Source organism: Pteropus alecto, unplaced genomic scaffold (assembly GCF_000325575.1).
Source record: "Pteropus alecto unplaced genomic scaffold, ASM32557v1 scaffold88, whole genome shotgun sequence".
In the NCBI taxonomy this organism is placed as follows: domain Eukaryota; kingdom Metazoa; phylum Chordata; class Mammalia; order Chiroptera; family Pteropodidae; genus Pteropus; species Pteropus alecto.
In genome coordinates, this window is record NW_006494611.1 from 9,430,154 (window position 1) to 9,452,476 (window position 22,323).

General features: G+C 39.0%; 1 protein-coding gene and 1 pseudogene across 2 annotated transcripts in view; one reads left to right on the plus strand and one right to left on the minus strand.

The window, feature by feature from the left end:
• ERLIN1 (ER lipid raft associated 1) overlaps positions 1 to 3,733 on the plus strand; it is a 32,233-nt gene extending 28,500 nt beyond the window's left edge. For both annotated transcript variants that reach the window (XM_006925887.3, XM_015600020.2), the window contains exon 12: positions 1,476 to 3,733. In XM_006925887.3, the coding sequence (XP_006925949.1) occupies positions 1,476 to 1,700 (225 nt within the window). In that variant the 3' untranslated portion in view covers positions 1,701 to 3,733. The remainder of the gene's footprint in view (positions 1 to 1,475) is intronic.
• A 12,372-nt stretch (positions 3,734 to 16,105) lies between these two features.
• Positions 16,106 to 16,224, minus strand: LOC112474222 (annotated as a pseudogene).
• Between the last annotated feature and the right edge of the window lie 6,099 nt (positions 16,225 to 22,323).

Genomic DNA, 22,323 nt, shown 5'->3' on the forward strand with positions numbered 1-22,323 from the left:
ATTTAAGAGACAGCTAGAGCCCCTGTGGTATTTTGAGAAGGGATGGAGATGACCAGTGTTTATAAGGTTAGTTGTAGAGTAGATTGGGACTGAAAGAGATTGCTAAGATGTATGATACATTTGAAGGATTAGAGTCAAGATTTAAGGTATAGATAGGGCTTAAACTCCTTCGATTTAGAAAGGAACAACTTAATCTGTATTCAGAAGAAATGATAAGACATGATAGGTTGACAGAATGAGAGGTATCAGTACTTTGAAATCCAGTATAAAATCAGAAGTAAACTTAATGTGTTGACGGACACAGCTCTATAGAAACAGAATGGAGTTTGGTCGAGATGAAAGCAAGATGAGAAACTTGAGTTTATAAAACTAGCAGTCCAAATCTGCATAGAAGAAGCTGGCTGGGCACAAGTATCAAGACCTCGTCATTGAGGTCAGCCTTATGCTGAAAGGGGCAGTAGTTTTATGCCTCTTTGAAAAATGCTCTTCAGATATTGACCTACGTTAATAAGGCTTCAGGAAACAATTTGGTTATGCACTGTGACCAGATTCAATGGCAGTATTTCAGCAGAGGGTATGAGTCAACCAGAGGAGGTGTAGATCCAGTGAGTGGAAGACGTCAGAGGTCTGTGAAGGACAAGATGACTTTTTGCTGGAGGACGGGCTGGGACTTGAGATGAGGAGTAGATCATAGGGAAGGTTCTCAGGGGTCTTTGGAGGAGTATGTTTTAAGGATCGGAGGAAATGAATGAGTTTTAATCAAACCCAGAGAGATTTTGGTTGGATATGTCTTAACAGCACAATTTAAACAAAACGAAACACTGTGACAGGGAGAGAGATCTGGTGATTGACGAGCATCTGACCATCACAAACAGTTTAAACATCCAGCTTCTGGGTAGAGGCAAGAGGCCAGATCAGGTGATTTCTTGAGATCTTTTCCAGTCCTGGAATGCAGTCAAGAAAAGCACAATCACAGATGGTTGACAATTAGATTATGAGACCAGACCGTTCCTTTGGAGCTCCACCACTCTCATCCATTGACATGTTCACTTCTCAAGAGAGCCGGCAGAAATTCTAGGCTGATTCCAGGTTCAGTTCAGCTAAATGAAATGAGAAAGTGTTTATGAAAGTCCTTTATCGGCCCCAGGTCACTACAGAACTGTTTGTTTTTATCATTACTTTGTGAGTTATTATTCATTGTTCTCTAAAAATCCTTCCCATCCCTCCCCTTTTTTTTAATTAAAAAGTGAACAGCTGCTTCTACATTAGGACAGGAGCTTGCTGAGGAACTTCAAGCCTGGAATATAGTTGTTAATGTGGTAGCCACACTTCAGAGCGAGAGAGGGTCATCGGCAACAATTCAGACTTGAGTGACGGTACTCAGGAGAGCAGTAGGGAAAACGTGTGTAAAGGAAGATAGAGATGACAGCTGCACCAGTGTCCTGACGTTTTTGCTCTTATTTGACCCCACACAGCACAAATTGACCCCGGAGTATCTGGAGCTAAGAAGGTACCAGGCCATTGCTTCTAACAGTAAGATCTACTTTGGCAGCAACATCCCTAGCATGTTTATGGACTCCTCTTGTGCTTTGAAGTATTCAGATGGTAGGACTGGAAGAAAGAGCTCTCCTCTCCTCTCTAAGGAGGCTTTTGAACCCTCCGGAGAGAGCACTATCCAAAAGAAGGAGAGCATAGGTTGATGCAAGAGGTGGAAATGTTCTCCCATATCAAGATGCGGCCCAAGGGGTTAACTGGGAACATTGGTTATATGACTCTCCAAGCTGTCTGTTCTGCCTCTCCTGTGGTAGTCCTGGCTCATCAGCTGATTCCAGGATAAAGCCAGCTGTCTGGCCCCCAAATGGTCTTTTCAGCCGCCGTTTTTATCAAGTATGCTGTGTGTGTTTCTTTTCATACTGGTACTCATGAATGAGGGAAAAGTCTGATGCTAAAATACTGCCTGCACTGGAATGTTAAACACTAAATACATAACAAGCTGTGTTTTCTAAGCTGAGATCTATTGAATAATGTTTACATTGGTCCCTGGGGAAATGTGTGCTCAGCCATTCGAGAGAGAGGAGGCCAGCGAGAAGACAGCCAGGATGTGGTAAGTGTAAAGAAGACTCATTACACCTGGGACCCAGGCTGTCTTCCTGGTCCAGTCCCAGCGTTCATCGTGTGATTAGCATCTAGTCTGCCTAAGTTCCCCAGGAAATGATCTTCCACTTGAGCAACCATTTACTTGATACGATTTGCACCTTTTTGTTTTCCTTCAGTCAGGTTGGTGGCCTGCTGGGACATGCACCTTGCCACTCAACCATAAATCCCTCCTAGCGATTCTTAATCACTGGTTTATTAGCAGGCTCAGAGATAGAGCTTAGTTTGAAGTTCGGAGAGAGATGAAACCTTTACTTCAAACCAAGCTCTAGGGCCCTGCGTCCTTCTCCTTTGAGTGATGACTGTCTGCGTCACTGCCCCAGGCCATGTTTGACTAAGGTGCCTGGTTTCTAGCCACAGACAACTCCTTATATGTCACCTCTCAGCTCTGGCCAAGAGCAGGACAGGACTTTAACCGGAAATAGCAGCATACAATTTCTAGCTGTTCACTGCACAGTATTGTATCATAACTGCAGGAAGTTTTTATTTTTAAAACTGGATTTGCAGTATATTCATTGCTCCAGTACCTCTGTTTAAAGGCCAAATTCTAGGCTATCATGGTTACCAGCACACTGATTCTCTTCATTATTGTTTATCGGGAGCCCACATGGTGTGGAACAGAGTAACTTAGAAAGCATCTTTGGTCATCTTCGTCTCCTTTCTTCTTGGCCCTGAGATGCTAAAATCAACGTTCTTCAACTTTGAGATCAGAATACCACAGTCTTCCTGGGCAGCCAGTGGATTTAATCTTCCATGAGAGGATGACAGAGTTAGTCTGTGGCTATGAGCAACCTGTTTCATCTGGACTTTTTTCCCTTAAGGTTAACTTTCCTGAAATTGTTTGCCACATGGTTAGGCCCGAGTGTGTGCAGCTTGTTAAGCCACCTTTTGTGTAGACGGTGTTCAAGCCAGACAGAAAAGTCATGGGACCACTTCCAGCAACCTTTCAGCTGACTGTCCTGTCAGTCTCATGACATTTTGTAGGTTGTGCCAAACTCTTTATATGGGAAAGGAATCCCAGACTGGAATGGGTCTTTTTCCTGGGCCTTATCCCATAGAGGTATTTGTAACATGGAGAGAATCATTTTTTCATTTTAGCTCATTTAATTGTATACATTCTCTTTATGACTGCATTTTGTGTTCTCTAGCCCTCCTTAAAAGAACTTTTAAACTATAAAAATGAACTCTTCACCTGTCATATATTGTTGCTGCAGATAAAAAATGATTGTTGTGGGAACTCTGGATCATTGACCTTTGTGCTTTCGTTCCTAGAAGATATTTCCTATTCCCATGAGCTAAAAGCTGCTGTCCCAAAGCGATGGTTGTGGGTTATCTTACAGGCCACAAGCCTTGGTGGCAGAGTTGAGGAACAGGGAATCACATTGCGAAGTTTTAAAGTACTTCCACCCGAACTCCCCATGGAGTGTGTGTCCCTGTGCTCATTTGAGCTCTAAGTCTGTCCCTCCTTCAGGGATGTTCTTTTTGGCAAATATACACTGTAATCTTGAGTCTAAATTTATATGTGAAATGCTACCTTTTTAAAAAAAAACAACAAATAAAATTATTTTACTATCAGTGATTTGTGTTTTCCATATGTTTCCATTCTCTTCTGTTGTCTTAATGGGCTCCAAAGGCTGTCTTGCCCATTTCACTAGATCATCACTTCATTTACTAGTTTTACTTAACTGTAGTGGCTTTTCCTATACTCTTCCCAGAACACTGCCTTCCTGGTATAAGAATTTTTTAATAATGTTTTTCAGTTACAGTAGACATACAATATAATATTAATTTCTGGTGTACAACATAGGGATTAGACATATAGATGAACTTACGAAGTGATCACCCCAATAAATCTAGTACCTGGTGTAAGAGTTTTGAAAAAAAAAACTCTTTCCTGACTTACAGGATTTTACAAGGGATGTTCTTCTGATTCTTTGTGGGATAAGCGGCTGGGGAAGAGGGAAGAGGGAGGATAGAGCAGTGTGCCCCACCGAGACTGCCTGAGAGCTGGAGGAAGGGAGGAGGCAGTTATCTTGAGATGGAGGAAGGATACATTGTATCAGTTATAACTGGCAAAGGTGTGGTATAACTGACTTAACTAATTTAGCTGTTAGCCCAAGAGCCAGGGTTGGACCTGTCTTCCCAAGCTCTCAACATTCCTTCCTGGGGACAGTTCACAGTGATGTTGAGGCAGCAGGGCTTGGTAATTGATAGTTTTGAGGAAAGCAGCCTTTTTACTCAGGTGCCTGTGGGATCCAATCTCATAGCATCCTGCATCTGCTGTGGCAGACCAGGGAAGTTTAATTCAAACCAATTATCCCTTTGAAGTGATTTAGAATTAAGTGATTTCTTTCTTTTGCTGTGGGGAAGGAATTTTGTGAATTAGAAGTTGTAGCTTCTAATTGCTTTAGGGTTAAGTCCCAAATGTGAGTACAAGGCTCTTCGTGAATTGGCCCCCACTGACCTCTCCAGCCCATTCCTCAAATGTACCTTCTCTCTGTCTGCATATATTCCATCGCCTGGCCCGCTTTTCCTCCCCGTTAGTTCCAATTTTCCTTTGCTAACTCCTAATGAGTCTTCACTTCTTCAGAAAGGTCACCGTGAACTGCTTGCCCAGGTCAGCACCCCACAGTTCCCCCTTTCTAACTCTTTACACACCGCACATTATCTGCTAGCATCTGTTCTCAGACATGTTCAGCTCTCGGGGGGCCTGGACTGCAACTGTGGCTTCCCTGCAGTACCTGTTGCCCGTGCCTAATAGGATGCCTGGCCCACATGAGTTAGTTTTGTTGCATCACAGAACAAAAGGATGAATGTGAAATGCAGGTTAAGTGAGTAGTGGGAAAAAAGTACAGAGAAGTTAGGCTAGAGTGTCCGTGTCAGGACTTAATGTGAACCATGGGAAGTTACCTAACGTCTCTGAACCTGTTTACCCATCCCTGCAGGGCTCTTCAGTAGGTTCAGCCAGGTATTTTTATGCACCTAGCATAGTGCTTTGCATGTGATAATTGTTGGCTGTGTTAGTTCACCCTATAGGAGTCAGTATATTCTCTGTCTCTGAGTGAACTGTTAGTTCCTCTAGTGGAGAGAGCACAGTGTCTGATACATATGAGTGCATCAGAATTATGAATTATGTCTTCACCAGCTATGAGCTAAGCTAGATGGATTTTAAATCAACCACAGCCTTCCAGGAAAATCAACAAGCTGGCCCAGCTTCTCAGCTTTCTCCTGATCTCTTGCCTTAGAATAAGCATTTAGAACCACAGTTGACCCTTGAACAGCACGGTTAGAGACACAGACCCCCAGCACAATTAGAAATCTGCGTATAACTTCTGACTCCCCAAAAATCCTTACAGGTAGGTCAATTAACATGTTTTGTATGTTAAATGTATTACATACTGCATTATTACAATAAAGTAAGCTAGAGGAAAGAAAATGTTATTAAGGAAATCATGAGGAAAATACACTTACAGTATTTATTGAGAAAAAGTCGGGTATAAGTGGACCCATGCAGTCCAAACCCTTGTTCAAGGGTCAGCTGTAATTTACTGTTAATTCATTGATCCATTGCTCACTTCAAGTGTCCATTATTACATAGACCATAACTCGGAATGACATTTTACTTGTTTTCCTTACCATGTATCTTTGGAATTAATACTGTTCTTTCCACCTTTTTGTTTTTTACTGTTACCTTTTTCCATCCACTTTTCTACTTTCCATCTGCTACAGACTAGATTTGTGTCTCCCTAAAATTGATATGTTGAAGCCACAATCCTCAATGCGATGGTATTTGGAGGTGGGGCCTCTGGGAGGTAATCAGGTTGTGAGAGCAGAGCCCTCATAAATGAAATTAGTGCCCTTATAAGAAGAGACACAAGAAAGTTCTCTCTTTTGGCCATGTGAAGAGACAGCAAGAAGGCAGCCATCTACAAACCAGGAATAGGGCTCACCAGACACCAAATTTGTTAGCACCTTGATCTTAGACTTTCTAGCCTCCAGAACTATGAGAAATAAATTGTTATTTATGCTACCCAATTTATGTTATTTTGTCATAACAGCCCAAGCAGACTAAATCATCATCTAATTCTATTTTTTCAAAACTTTTTTTTATCTTTACTTCCTTTCTTCCTGTAAGTATTTATTGGGCATCTAGTATATGCTAGTTGCTGAGGCAACAAGAAGGCTTATAGCCTTATGTTTGGGGGTACAGGATAAGTAAATAAAAGACAAATACAGCGTGGTAAGAGCAGAGTAGACACTGAATGCAAGGGGCACAAATGCGGGTCAGCCCACCTCACAGTTTCTAGGAGGAAATATCGGGTTTGAGCCACATTTTTAAGGATGGATAGGAGGTAGTCAGCCAGCTGAAGAGTGATAGTGATGGTGGAATGTGTTCAAGCAATGGGAGCAATGTTATCGTATTTTAAAATTCAGTTGACTGGGTCCCTTTACCCCAACAGCCACGCATGCACTTCAAGTGTATTGCACCACAGGCATCTTCCCACACTGGAAGCTGCAGCCATTCATCAGATATGCATGAGAACTAATATCCCCAGGAACAACCCTCAACCAGTGGGAGATAAGGGTGCACATGGTCAGAAGGTGATCCCTAAAACATTTTCAGTGGAGACAGCACCCCTCTTGACACAACAGGAGAAACAAGATGAACATCAAATTAAATATAATTCAACAAATGTTCGTTGAGTGCTTGGTATGTGCCAGGAAGCCTAAACCGTGCAAAGTATTGGACCAAAAGCATAAACTGTGTACCAATAGCAAAATAGTGAATAAGACATATCTCTACTCTCTCATAATCAACAGTCTCATGGGAAGGTAGACCAATTCCAGCTATGATAAGATTATATAAATGGAAGAAATGTAGTGCTAGGGATGTGTGAAAACGAGAAGGGGGAAGATTAAGAATGAGAAAGTATGCTAGCCAGTTAAAGATAGGGATAACAACAATAAAAAGACAACCCTATTTTTAAATGGGCAAGGGATGTCGATAAACATTTCTTTAGAGAGGATACGTAAATGGCCAATAACATGAAAACTATTCGACATCATTAGTCATTAGAGAAATGCCATCAAAACCACAATGAGAGACCACTTCATACCCAATAGGATGGCTATAGAAGGCACAGTAACAAGTGTTGGCAAGGATATGAAAAAATTAGATCCTCATGCATTGATAGTAGGAATATAAAATGGTGCAATCACTTTGGAACATATTTTGACAGTTCCTCAAAATGTTAAGGAGTGTTACCATATAACCCAGCAATTCCACTTCTAGGATCTACCTAAAAGGATTGAAAGATCCACACGAACTGAACTATATACTTTAGAAGGGTGACTGGTATGGTTTGTAAATTATCTCAATAAAACTGTTATAAAAAAAAATAAAAGCTCAGGTGATAGTGTGAAGACATCAGTTCAAGAACCTTCCAGAAATGGAATGAAGTTTAACGTAGGCAAGCCATTATTCATCAGAATGGGAGCACCAATGATGAGACTGGCAAAGTGGGTGTCAAGAGGGAAAGGTAGAGGTAGATCATGGTAGAGGGAAAGTGTATCAATGACTTTTTCCAAAAGTTAGAAGCAAATCTTTCAAGCAACGCCTTTCAGAATTTAAAATTAAGAACACAATACCGTTTACATTAGTACTCCAAAATATGAAATGTTAGGTATAAGTGTAACAATATAAGATCTATTTGAGGAAAAGCACAAAATTTTGATTAAAAAAATTTAAAAAGATAAAGAGAGAGATGTTCCATATCCACGTTCATGAACAGGAAGATTCAATATTGTCAAGATGTTACTTCTCAATTTGATCTACAGATTCCATGCAGTCTCAAAATTCCAACAAGTTATTTTGTGGATACTAACAAACCGATGGTAGAGTTTATATGGAGAGGCAAAAGACCCAGAATAGCCAACACAATAGTGATGGAAGGAACAAGATGGAGGCCTGACACAACCTGACTTCAAGATCTACTATAAAACAACAATAATCAAGACACTGTGATTTTGGCAAAACAATGGACAAGTAGGTCAATAGTACAGAATAGATAGTCCAGAAATAGACCCACACACATGTAGTCAACTGATCTTTGACAAAGAGCAAGGACAATACAATGGAAAAAAGTCTTCCCATCACTTCCCAGGTGATGGAACACCTGGATATCCACATGCAAAAAAATGAATCTAGACACAGACCTTACACCCTTCTCAAATATTAACTTGAAATAGATCATAGACCTACATGTAAAACACAAAACTGTAAAACCCCCAGGAGAAAATCTAGATGACCTTTGGTATGACTATGACTTGTTAGATACTATACCAAAAGCACAATCTATGAAAAAAATAATAAACTGTACTTCATTAAAATCAAAAACTCTGCAAAAAATGTTCAGAGGATGAGAAGACAAGCACAGACTGGGAGAAAACATTTGCAAAAGATACATCTGATAACGGACTGTTAACCAAACTATATAAAGGACTTAAAACTCAACAGTGAGAAAATAACCCAGTTGAAAAATGGGCCAGAGACCTTAGCAGACACCTCAAGAAAGAAGATACACGGATGGCAAATAAGCATATGAAAAGAAACTCCATGTCTTATGTCATTGTGGCAATACAAATTAAAACAACAATGAGATACCACCACACATCTATTAGAATGGCCAAAATCCAGAACATTGACAACACTAAATGCCGATGAGGATGTGAAGCAACTCATTCATTGCAACATGGTACAGCCACTTTGCAAGACAGTTCTGTCTTGCAAAACTAAACATATTCTTACATATGATCCAGCAATTGGAACCCTTGGTATTTGCTCAAATGAATTGAAAACTTATGTCCACACAAAAACTTGCACATGGCAGCTTTATTCATATTTGCCCAAACTTGGAAGCAACCAAGATGTCCTTCAGTATGTGAATGGATAAAAACAAAACAAAACAAAACATTGTACCTCCAGGTGATGGAATATTATTCAGCACCAAAAAGAAATGAACTATCAAGCCATGAAGAGACATAGAGAAAACTTAAATGCAGATTACTAAGTGAAAGAAGCCAACGTGAAAAGGCTATATGCTGTATGATTCCAACTCTATGACCTGGAAAAAAGCAAAACTATGGAGACAATACAAATATCAGTGGTTGCAGGGGTTAGGGGAAGGGAGGAATGAATAAGCAGAGCACAGGGGATTTTTAGGGCAGTGAAAATACTCTATATGATACTATAATGGTGGATACATGTCATTATACATTTGTCAAAACCTTAGAATCTACAACACTAGCATGAACAGTAACATATCTCAGGATATATGACCTATTTTTTTTTTCAAATTTGTGAATTTAATTATTTGAACAGTTTCAGAAAGTTATGAAAAATAAAATGCACCTTCATAGTTAATGAATCATTAGCGCTGAAAGGAAAGAAGTACATATAGGAAATTACGGTAGACTTTTTTGCTTAGGAAATCAAAAGTTGCAGATTCCGAGAATGAGAGGTAGGAAACATGAGTTCTTCCTAATCTCAATCTTCAGCAAAGTAAATAAAGTCCAAACCAATTCCAGTTTTTTGGGGGGTTTTTTTGATCCAAATTCAAGAACTGGCAGGTCACACCCCCTGCACAAGACTTTGCTTTCTAATGAGCAATCCAGACAGTTCCTAGCATGGAGTAGCTGAGATGAAGCTGCTGAAAAGCACTACTCTTGGTCTTGTGATTTGTGTCACTTGCCTGGTTTTCTTTTTTGTGTGGAAGGAAAGTCACAAAGGGAGAAGCTTGCCCACCTCAGCCCAACTACCCTTTCCATTACTAGGAAACCGATGCATCTAAACTTCAAGAACATCCCTGCCTCTCTCGCCAAGGTAAGGGGGTTTCATTCTGAGGCCTTTCATCTCCAGGTAAAGTTGTGGTGGATTCATTTTTAGGCTCTGAGACCACCAAGGCTGACCGTCTTGCTTGAATCTTTCTTAGTTTGACTTACCACTGAGGTGCTTTGGGGTATCTATCTCTGTATTACAAGACAAAAATTCTATTTCTTTCTGGACTGGATCACTTTAGAGCAGGTAGTGAGGTATGTTGACCTGAGTTGAGATATAGGTTGAATTTTAGTAAATGAGAAAATTCTGGGATCAGAACATATTTTAATTGAAAAGCTTCCAATCCCCTCAGCATGTAACACTTACTAAAAGCAAGCCCAGCAGATGTAAACATGCAATAAATACCCTTTTATATTATTATTACTACTATTTTACACTAAATGATCTGTGGGACGCTTTGTGATCCTCCTTTGTGATCCCACTCCCTTCCCCAATGTCTTTCTCTGACACAGCCCAGCTCTGCTAACATGGCCGACATTCATTCTTTTGGAAATATGAGAAAAGATATTATCATCATGAGTTCTCTATGCAAGGGTATATTCTCCAGAACAACTTAAATGTTCATCAGTGGATAAATGAAAAAAAATGCAGGAGATAGTTATCTATATATCCTCATACACACACTGGAATATTATTTAGCCTTTAAAAAGAAAGAAATCCTTCTATTTACAACATGGATGAACCTGGAGGACATTATCCTAAGTAATTTAAGTTAGACACAGAAAGACAAATACTGCATGATCTCACATGTAGAATCTAAAATAGTCACACTTAGTGAAGCAGAGAGCAGAATGGTGTTTAAAAAATCATTCCCCAATTGTTGGCTGTTTTAGGATTCTATTCTTCCTCTTGGAACAATGTGATTATATATATATAAATTTCATCCTTTTTTATACCTGCTCAGCGAGCTCTCCCCCACGTCCTGGCTGTTTCCTACTTATCTTCAGTTTAACTTTAAATCTTCCCTCCTCATAGATTCCTGACCTCTCCATTTTATTAAGTTCTCCCATTATCATCCACACAGTACACTCTCTATCACTTCCATAGAATCATGCTTAATCTATACTGTAAATGTAGTTTGTTCGGCAGTTTACTGCCTGTTGCTTTCACTGGACTCTTAAGTTTTGTGAGGGCTCCTGGGCTGTGCACAGGGTCTGACACAGCATAAGTGCTTAGTATTTGCTCAATGGTTGCATATTATAAATGAAGGGGGAAAAAAATAAATCCATGACTGTATTTCTAAAATGGAATCTGTGGGGCAAAGGCTATGTCACATGTAAATTATTACTTAATTTCTACCCAAGCCTCCAGTGGGAGATTTCACAATTGCACTTACACAGTTGCTTGAATCTTTTTCTGGATAGCCAAAAAGTATGACCCTGTTTACACGTTGTACTTTGGATTCCAGCCCAGTGTGGTCTCACGTGGATAGGAGGTGGTGAAGAAAGCTCTGATCAACCAGGGTGATGAATTCCATGGCAGACAATATCTTCTAGTTATTTCTGATACCCTACAAGGATATAGTATGTTTCAGATCAAAATACAGATTAATTTTCTTAAGCAAAAAAATGATTAATTAACTTAATGAAAGTCTGTCCTGCACCAAGCAACTAATTAGATGCTACAATCCTGCAATGTAATCCTGATGCTAACTACCCAAAGTTAGTGCAGGCTCCTTAGGTTAAGGGCATTGTCTCCAACATGACTGCCCTCACTTCAGATGCTAGCCATAAGTTGAGGGGCCTCCAGGTCATCCATACTTCTGACCAACAGGCTGAAAATTTAGGGATTCCTGTGACCTACTCAGGTTTAATAATCGGTAGAATTACTCATAGAACTCAGGAAGGTACCATACTTACAGTTTTATTATATAAAGGATGCAAATGAAGAGACATATAAGGAGAGTTTTAGGAGGCACCCAAATGCAGAGCTTCTGTATCCTCTCCCTGGGAATCAGAATGCATTAATCCCTTGGCACATTGATGTGTTCACCAACCAGGAAGCTCACCTGAGCTTTGGTGTCCAGAGTTTTTATTGGAGTGTCATTACATGGACATGATTGATTGAGTCACTGGCCACATGAGTGAACTCAATCTCTAGCTCCCTTCACTCCCTGGAAGTTGAGAGGTCGGACTGATATCCTTTGGCTCAAAGCCGCAACCTCCTAAATACATAGTTGGTCTTTCTGGTTTGGCCAGCCACATCTTGAAACTGTCTATAGGCCCACTATGGGTCTCCTCATTATCATAAACTCAGATGCATTCTCAGAGGCTCATCATGAATAACAAAGACACTTCTAACACTTGAGAAGTTCCAAGGGATTAGACGTTCCCTCACAGGAACCAGAGACAAAGACCAGACACATTATTTTATTATATAACAGCTACTCTGGTAGCTCTGTTGAGATGAACATCAAAAGTAGAGTCCAAGTTCACTGTAATGTAAGTCTGCAAATATGATTGTGCTTTAAAAAAAAAAAAAACATTCTGGGAAACTTTTGAAATAAAAGTTGTTCCCGAGAGGTCTTAGGATTTAGGGAACTGGAGAAGTCATTCTTGGGGTGCCATTTTACATGGTACAAAGGCTGCAGCAGCACAGTGACAGGCAACAATGAACAAATGACTAGGCATAGATATTACTGTGTTTTCAATCACAGCCTGGTTTGGGAGGTGAGTCGGAGATGACTCACAGGAGGGGACAAAGTACTAGTCATGCTCTACGTCTTCAGTTGGACAATAAGCTCACAGATATTGTCTTACAGGTAATTTATTTTATTACGTTTCAAAACTGAGATATGTGCTACATACGTTCTTTTATACACACCAAGTGTTACCCAATAAAAAATCCTAGGACAGCCTGAAAACCTCCTCCAAGCCACTCAAAATTGTAAAATTGCAAGTCCCAGAGAAATAGAAATTTAGTTCTGTTAAAGAACAAAATTCACCGATTAAATCCAATTGGCTTTATTAAGTGATTCATGAATTAGGCAGCAAAGGGCTATGAGTTCCACTGACCCATCTACCAACTAGAAGGGTATGCTCAGGGGTTGTACAAAATGGAAGGTTTGAATAAGCAGAAAGTGTGACAGGGGAGTTATTAGCAAAGAAAAGAAGGGATTTTGTAGGCCAGGTCCTCTACTTTTGGGGGGAAAGTCATGGCAGGAATTTTATCATGCATATTACCTGACTAGTATTGATCACGAAGTTCCAGACTGATCAGTTTAAAATTCCACGCCTGGAAAAGGCTGAAACTGCAATCAAGTTAGTTACTAAGTTTTTGTCTGGTGATGTGGCTTAGCAAAAGTGACTCCATTTTGGCCTGCAGTTTCTTTTATTAAAAATGGCCAACTTTTGATCAAGCCCTCAGCCTAACTGAGAGATATGATCAAAATTTAAGGCATTACCACTACTCTCAGCTGCTAGAAGCTTTTATTGATCCTCTGTGTGATATTCACAGGTCATGATGTTTTTATTTAATCCCTGTGATACTCACAGGACACAGCTTCAGGTTCAGAATCCTTAAATCGGTCTCCTCTTTGTTCTCTTTTCGACATTTCAGTCTCAGGGAGATCATTTGCTTGGCAGTTAGCAGTAGTGAACATGCATTGAGTTTTGAGAGGATACAACACATTGATGAAACTGTTGGTGCATTAAGAGAAATAGGAAATTCAGAATAAGTAACTGGTTTTGTACAGAGGAAGAAATTAAAAAGCATTGGTATTGAACATACTGAGTTCCTTTGCTCCTTTGTTTCTTCTTACTCAGATGAGGCCAATATTAGCTGCAGTAAATTTGGAGGAGAATAGAATCATAAATCTCATATTGACCTGCTTTGAAGTTGCTTATCCTCTCATAGAGAAAATCACAGATAGAACTAAACCATAATTTAGAGGGAGGGATATGAAGTATAAAAACAGACACTCAGGAAAGGGGCTTGTGACAACATATGCCATTTTTGACCATTTTTTAACAAAACCCAACGAAGGGCCTTTATGCTTGGGAATATTCTCTTCCCTGCAATGATTTCCCCTGCCCCATTCCATCATCTCTGCCCACTGTTGACCAGAGCTTGTTTTTTTTTTCCCCTTTGTGACAAATAGTTCACCCAAACCGCAGAAGAAGTTGCGCTCTTAAATTGCCAGTTGCTGAATCCCTGCTAAGGGAGGCTGGATATGGTTCAAGGTAGACAAAAGAGATCAGCTTTAGAGAAAATTTGACTCCATGATGCAAAATACCTTCCTGCTCCTTGCTTCTTTTCCTAGGAATCCTTTTCAGTAATGGAGAGACATGGATGCAAATGTGATGCTTCTCCCTCATGACGCTGAGGAACTTTGGAGTGGGCAAGAGAAGCACCAAGGAGAAGATCCAGGAGGAAGCCCAGTGCCTAGTGGAGTTGCTCAGAAAAACAGAGAGTGAATTCTATCGACTAGCCCATTGGGGGCAAGGGAGCTTCCTACACACATGGCCCCCAGTCAAAGCTCCTCCTTTAGGAGTTGCTCTATGGTCCATAGTCTACTCTATTAATCAGGGAGTTGGCTAGGAAAAAAGGGGTGAGAAGAAAATGATCCGGAGCTACGAGTTAGGACTCTCAAATCCTTTAGTTTGGTCACATTTCTTACTTCAGCACTTACTGGGTGCGTAAACTTGGACATATTACTTAGCTTCTCTAAGATGCAGTTTCCACATCTGAAAAGGGGGACTAAAAATCAAACCTCAGAATGAGAGTTAAATATTATAGTTTGCAAAACATTTATACAATATCCAGCATGTGGTAAATGGTCCATGATACCGTTCATTGCTCTTATGACTATCGTAATATTCATTTAACAACATAATATTATTAGTAGCCTAGTGTAACATTATATAGCACTTAGTATTAGTATTATTAGAAGATGCTTACCTAACTGGGGGAAGTTTAGAGGAAATAAATTCTATGTGTAAATCTGAGCAGGAGTTCCTGTTCTTGAAATCCTGATGCAGGCTGATGAAAATTCTAAATGTTATGAATGGTTCTTTTCTCACATCAGCTCAGCCTTTTGACCCTACTTTCATCCTCTCCTGTGCTCCCTGCAAAATTATCTGCTCCATCCTCTTCAATGAGCATTTCCAGTACAATAATGAGACGTTCATTTCTCTGATGGGTATGTTAACTGCAAATTTTAAGCAAATCAACTCTGCATGGACTCAGGTAAGGCCAAAGCTGCATCTACACTTGTGGTTGATCTCATTGGTCCACTGGTAGCATGCAGGCAGTGTAAAGGGCTATGAGTTCCACTGACCTATTCCAAGTACAAAGTGCCAACATGAACATTCATTGTCACCTTCACATATGTCGAGTGAATGAGTGCAGAGACACTTATCCCAGCATCACTGGAAGGTTGCCCTCTGCTTGCCTGTATGGGTTTACTTACACAAAAGAACACAAAAGGTTCCCAGTTGCCTATGTTTCTTTTAAGGCCCCTGCACCCAATTCCCCGCAGTATGACTCCAGGGTTGGCCAAAGCTGGTCACGCACAATGAGCAAGGAGATGGGAAGAGGCCACTCTCCTGTATGTGGTGATCAGCCCCCCTTCTCTTCTGCTTAGGAGCTGGAGGGAGGAATTCTGCGTGGCTGGACCACACAGAGGGTTAGGCACTCCACTCAGAAATGCTGGTTCCTCTTCACAAACTGAATTTCCAGTGTATTCACTCTCATCCCATTTTTAGATTTATATTCTAAATGGCCCAAACTCATAAACCATCTCCCTGGAGAACACAAAAAATTTACAAAAAGGCTTAATGATATAAATATTTTATTCTGGAAAAAGTGAGAGCATCGAGAGTCCCTGGATCACAGTAACCCTTGAGGCTACATTGACTGTTTCCTCAGTAAGGAGGAGCAGGCACCATATGTGCCGTCTTTCCGTGATACTGTGTCTTATCATCCCGTGGGAGCACATGGAAGCACAATTATCCTTTGTAGGTAATTCTTTTCTTTAGGCGAAGCAACCCTTGGTTGACATCACAGATTGCAAGGACCTTGACAGCTTACAATTCCTTATTTTTTTATTTTTTATGCCTACAGTACCTTGTCTTCCTAGGTGGTCTTCCATCCAAGTACTAACCAGGCCCGACCCTGCTTAGCTTCCGAGATCAGACAGGATTGGTCTTGTTCAGGGTAGCATGGCCATAGTAGGTAATTCTTGATATATCGATTTTTATGGCAATGGGGTACACTATTATCATTAATAATAGAAATTCGAAAATAGTTCAAAGCTCTCTTTTTTCTATGTATTTCTATTTACTTCCTATACATGGACATTAGAATTTAAATGTTCTTGATGCATACTTATAATATGGTGGCAGGATGTAAAAACCATATTTTTTGCTAGTAATATAATTGGTGTAACTGGAGGGCGTTGTGGTAATATCTATCAAAATTCAAAACACACATACAATTTGAAGAGTAGTTTCACTACTAAGAATTTATCCTGTGTGTGTATTTTCCCCCAAATAAGAATATTCACTGAAGCAATATTTGTAATATTTGAAGATTGGAAAAGCCCCAAATGTTAATTTAAAAAAGACTTTAAAAATTCCTCTATTTCTATAAAGTGGAATACTAAGCAAGCAACAGCGCACAACAGGATGCTACTATTTGTGTGAAAATAGTGGAGGATATGTCTGTGTGTCCTGTTTTTTAATCCATAAGGTATCTCCCAAAGGATGATCATGAAGAGAGACTTATTTTCACTTATACTCTTTTGTACCTTTTTTTTTCTGTATTTTATTCCATGTGCCTGTATTGCCTACTCTAATAATTCTAAAATTATGTTTAAAGGAACATAAAATAAAGTAAAAATGAAAAAAGGAAGCTTTCACTTAAACAGGGATGCTTTATGATCAGCTAGAACTTGTATCAAATTCTAACCATGACACTTGCTGAAAGTATAACCTCGAGTAAGTTATTTTTCCTCTCTGAATCGCAATTTCCTCACACAATGTGAACAAAAAGAGAGCCTATTGGATATAGTTGAAGTGACGGTTCAATATGATTTATAAACAGGTCAGCACAGTGTCTGGTAAATGTGAAGCATCCAATATAAATGGTAGCTATCAATATTATTTTGTCATTTAAGTCTCACAAAAACCTTTTGTGAAGGAGGAAGACAGGCTATGTTTTTGTTATCTCACCCCATTTTACCAGCGAGGGACTTGGAGTCCGATTTAATAGATTCAAAGTTTCACCTTTCACTTTCTTCCATAAACACCTGAATTCAGAAAGGAACAAATTGTGAAAATGTAGGCTCTTTCAATTTGAGGCAGCAATTCCAGTAAAGCTTTTGTCTAGACAATATGGGTTGCAAACCCCTGTCTATCAACAATAGCTCTTTATTGCACACTGACCATAACATTGCTCTTCCCAAAGAGAACCATCCTATGACTCCATAAAACATATCGTATGATAGTGTCTGTGAAATAGCCATAACTCAAGACAATCACCAGGCAAGCTTAAGAATGCTCAGTCCTATTAACCCCATTATAATTAAGAGTGTTAGCCTCGTTTATGAACCAAGGATAGCCATGGTAAAATATCACTCCTCTCTCCACTTTCTGGTTCCAGGGCACTACTGTAGTGCCATTATTTTCTTCGATCTTGTTCATTTGCAATCCAGAGAAGTTTGACCCAGGCTACTTTTGGGATTAAAATGGCAGCTTCAGGAAAACAGAAGAATACTCTGTACCCTTTTCTCTGAGTAAATACAAGTAAATCTATTCAAACAATACATGCGCACATTTTGGACAACTTTTAGCTTTACTGAATTTATGGCATAACTGATGATAGCAAAATCAATCGGGTGAAACTTACAACCGTCCAAATCTGAAGGGAGCCATTTAAGTCTGTGTACCAGTAGGATTTGGTAAGCCACCTAGAGACTATTTTCTTGTTGGTTGATTTAGTATAATGCCAGTTTTTAAATAAACCAAAGCCAGTCAATCCAATTCAAATGTCACATATTACCGGGTGACAAAGGGACCTGCTTTTGCAAACTCTTATCCGTTGATCTTCCCTTTGTAATATTGATTTTTTTTTTCAAAACAAATATACAGGTTTTTTTCTTCTTCTTAAATTATTAACGATTATTAACTTTTTGATTCTTAGACCCAGAGGCCAGAGGCCACTTCATATTCTTTCTTTTCTTCTGAAATCCCAAGCCCCACATACCCTTGCCTCTTTGCAAGAGTTGGTTGGCTCCCAGTTACTATTTCCTGTAAGGTCATAAACACAGTTTAGGATTGGTCATCTCACATTCTTTTTCCTTGTCATTTCATTCAATTATTGAATTAGTATTTTCAAAATTAACAATTATGCGATTTGTTTCTAATTACAATGATATAAGTGTTCGGCATAAAAAATGGAAAATGCAAAAGAGAAAAAAAAAAGAGAAAGATACCAAAATTATAGGCAATTTCACCCTACAGAGATAATCACTGTTAATATTTTACTGTATATACTTCAAACAACTGTCTAGGTATATTAACAGATGCATATTTTAAAATAAAATTTATTCTGTACTATCTATTAGATAACCTGCTTTTACTTAGTCTGTTCTGATAAAAGACAGACTATGATATTAAATAATCTTCCACATAAACATATTTAGGCTGCATTATTTGATAGATGCACAAAGATTTATTCAATTAATCCATCACGGATGTTCAGTTTTCATCTAACTTATCAATGTCATAAATAACAATGTAAGTGACATCCTACTAGGTGAATCTCTAATTCCTACAAATAAATCCTGAAAAAGAAAATTGCCTAATTAAAGAGTGAAAATTTCTTTAGGAGTTTTGATATGTACTGACAAATAATCCTGTATTGATTTATGGTCCTCCTGCAGTCAATGGACATTCCTTTTCTGATCAGTGTTTTCAATGGCTCTTAGGGGCATATTGTGTTTGAATATGAGCTACTGTATTTGAATTTGGAGCAAGGTAATGGAAATGTTTCTTCCTTCCAGGGAAACAGGCCTGGCCCTCATGGAGCTAGCTGTTCCTCTTCTTTACCACCATTCTGCAAAACTTTTCCCAGAAGCCCCTGGCTGAACCCAAGGAACTAGAGACCAGACCCCTTGTTACTAAACTTATCAGTGTCCCACCACCTTTCAAACTGTGCTTTGTTCCTAGATAAAGGAATTCTTTTCTTTTAACAATTTAAATCAAAGTACTTGTGTTTTCCTCTCATTTCCTGTACCCTACATCCACCCCAAAAGCCTTTCTCTTCATTTTAAATACTGCCTAAGATAGAAACACTACTCACTGAAAATTCGATGGACATTTGTTTAAATCTACAAGTCCCTTAACAAAAAGGAGCTTGGTCCTGAAAAATCCAAGGATACAAACAATATAATTATACCCTATACAGTTCTTTATAAACCAAGCTTCAGCAGAATGAAGACCAGACCCACAGAAGGCCTTTGTCAGGGACAATCAGCAAAAAGTGGAGCCTTCACTCTTTCTGTGGCTTTGGAGATATGCCGATTTTCTGTAGTTTTCCAAAACAGAGAAATTAATATAATGGCTTATATAGAATATTTCTATTTCCAGTTGAAAGCACTTATATGATTTCTGCCACATGTACAAAATAAATCCTTCCACAATAGACTTTATTTGTATGTTTACCTTTATTTCAAGGCTTAAAAATTCCTTTCCTTGAGTTTGGACATTCTACAGTTAGGATATTATAAATAAATGAAATTAAATGATACCCTCCAATCACAAATCTCTCCCTCCCCCACCCCTATCTATTTGCAGCTATTGATTTGCATAGGGTCCAAAGAGCCTCCTTGGATAAAGAGTCAAAAACCAAGTCCACAGCTAGGATTCAGACAAGCTGCATCCTATTCAGAAAGAGGTAAGAGGTGGGGCTGAGAGGTGGGGCAAGAGGGAGAGATGCCAGAAAAGACTAAGCATTCCCAAGAGAACAGCTGCAGCAACTGGCCCAGCAACTGCCACAAAAGGATGGCTCAAACATCAGCAGGTAGCACAGCCTCCCTGGACACAGGGAGGGAAAGGAGCTCTAAAAGTAGAGCTGAGCTTCCGGGTAAATATCCAAAAGAATTGAAAGCAAAGACTTGAACAGATATTTATATGCCCATGTTCCTATAAGCATTATTCACAATAGCCAAAAAGTAGAAACAACACAAATGTCCATTGATGGATAAATGGGTAAGCAAAATATGACACACACACACACACACATACACATACACACACACACGTACATACACACACATACAGACCACACACACATACATACAGTGAGGTATTAGCCTTAAAAAGGAAGGATATATATTCTGACACATGCCACAACATGGATGAACCTTGAAAACACTATGCTAAGTGAAAGAAGCCAGACACAGAAGACCACATATTATATGATTCTATTTATATGACATATTCAGAATGGGTGACTCTATAGAGATAGAAAGTGAATTAGTGGTTGCTTAGGGCTATAATGTGACTACAAATGGGCACAGGGTTTTCTTGCGGGGTGATGAAAATATCCTAAAATTAGGTTGCGGTGATGATCACACAACTCTGTATATTCTAAAAACCAGTGAACCATACACTTAAACGGGTGAATTTTATAGTATGTGAATTTATCTCAATAAAGCTGTCTTTAAAAGATGAATATATACACTAGCAAAAAATCATTAATAATTAGCACAAATTGTCCTGATAAAGTAGAAGCATGATAACTAGTAAGTACTTTAAGGCTCATAGGGATCTTTTTTAAAAATTAATTTATTTATTTTAATTAGTTTCAAGTATACAGTTGGTTAGACATCTATATAGTTCATAAAATGATCCCCCCAATTGCTCTGTCCCTCCCCGACCCTCCACCTAGCCAACATATTAATGCTAACTGCATTCCCTGTGCCATACTCCCCATCCCCATGACCTTCTATCAACTACTAATTTGTACTTCTTTAACCCTTCGCCCCATTCTCCCAGTCCTCCAATCCCCCTCCCCTCTGACCGTCACCAAATTGTCCACTATATTCACAGGGATCTTTTAAACCCTGCGTCAGGGCATGCAACAGTCAAAACTCAAGTTCAAGACAATATCCCAGCTCAACGCAAGCTGGAACATCAGAAGTATGGAATTGGAACAGGCCAGTTAAAGAGAAGGGAAGATCCAAATACCAGATATGACCAGAACTAGAGGGACCTGGGCCACTCGTGAGAGTAAACAATCCAATCTGGAGCTTCCAAAGGGGCTGGGAAAACTCAGGCTAGACTGAGGCTGATGTTGAGATAGGAAAAAAAGACAGGAGAGATAGATTGAATTTCATGCGTAGGTCCTGTTTGGTAAATAGTAGGTATTTCTACAAATTTGCAATTACAACAAGACAGATTTAGGACAAAATATCTTTGGCCTAGTGATGTCAAATATTAAGTCTCAAAGACTTTTGCATAATCTAGTACAAAAAGTTGCAATATATTCAGAGTGGTCAGTTCTCTGAAGCTGCATTCAACTTCATATTTATGGTTATTTGGGATGAAATAACCCCCATAAATTTCCAATTCTCAAGGCTTTGATAGACTAGGCTTTAGAATTGTATTCAGGCCTCTCTTTTTTATTTATCTTCTCTGTTAGTTTCTAACACGTAAGAAATATGTTTGATCTTCAGTGATGATCCAGTTGCTCAAACTGAAAAAACTTTTTGATCTTAGATAACAATTATTTTTATCTTCAGTGTCAGTGCTTGCTTCAGGAGGGAACATAGAACAGAATAAAGCTAATAGGTTTTAAAATCTGATCATATCTGACATTTTCTAGCTGTGTGACCTTGGGCAGGTCCAGACTTTCTCTGATCTTCATCTAAAAAATTAAATTAATAACACCTACCTTCTAGGATTAAGGAGTTGAAGTTCACTGATAATGTATGGGTTAGGAGGGGCTCATAAATGATGTGTTTTGTTATCTAGTCATTGAAAATTCTACCACAGTCAATGTAAATTAAGTTTTAAATTTTAAGCCATTCATTGCTTTTTTCTACTTTGCTTCATGGTTTAATGTGTCAAATTCTAGGCTTAGTCACTATTCAATCAATTAATATTTATTGTTATATCTCTCTGATATAATAGTGATATGTTGGATTTTTAAATACTTTTTATTGTAATATTGTATTTCTCTGATGTAATCTATTTTAAGGTACATTCCAGTTTCAGAGATATTAAAATGTAAAATAAACAGCACCTTAGTAGCAATGAAATATAGTT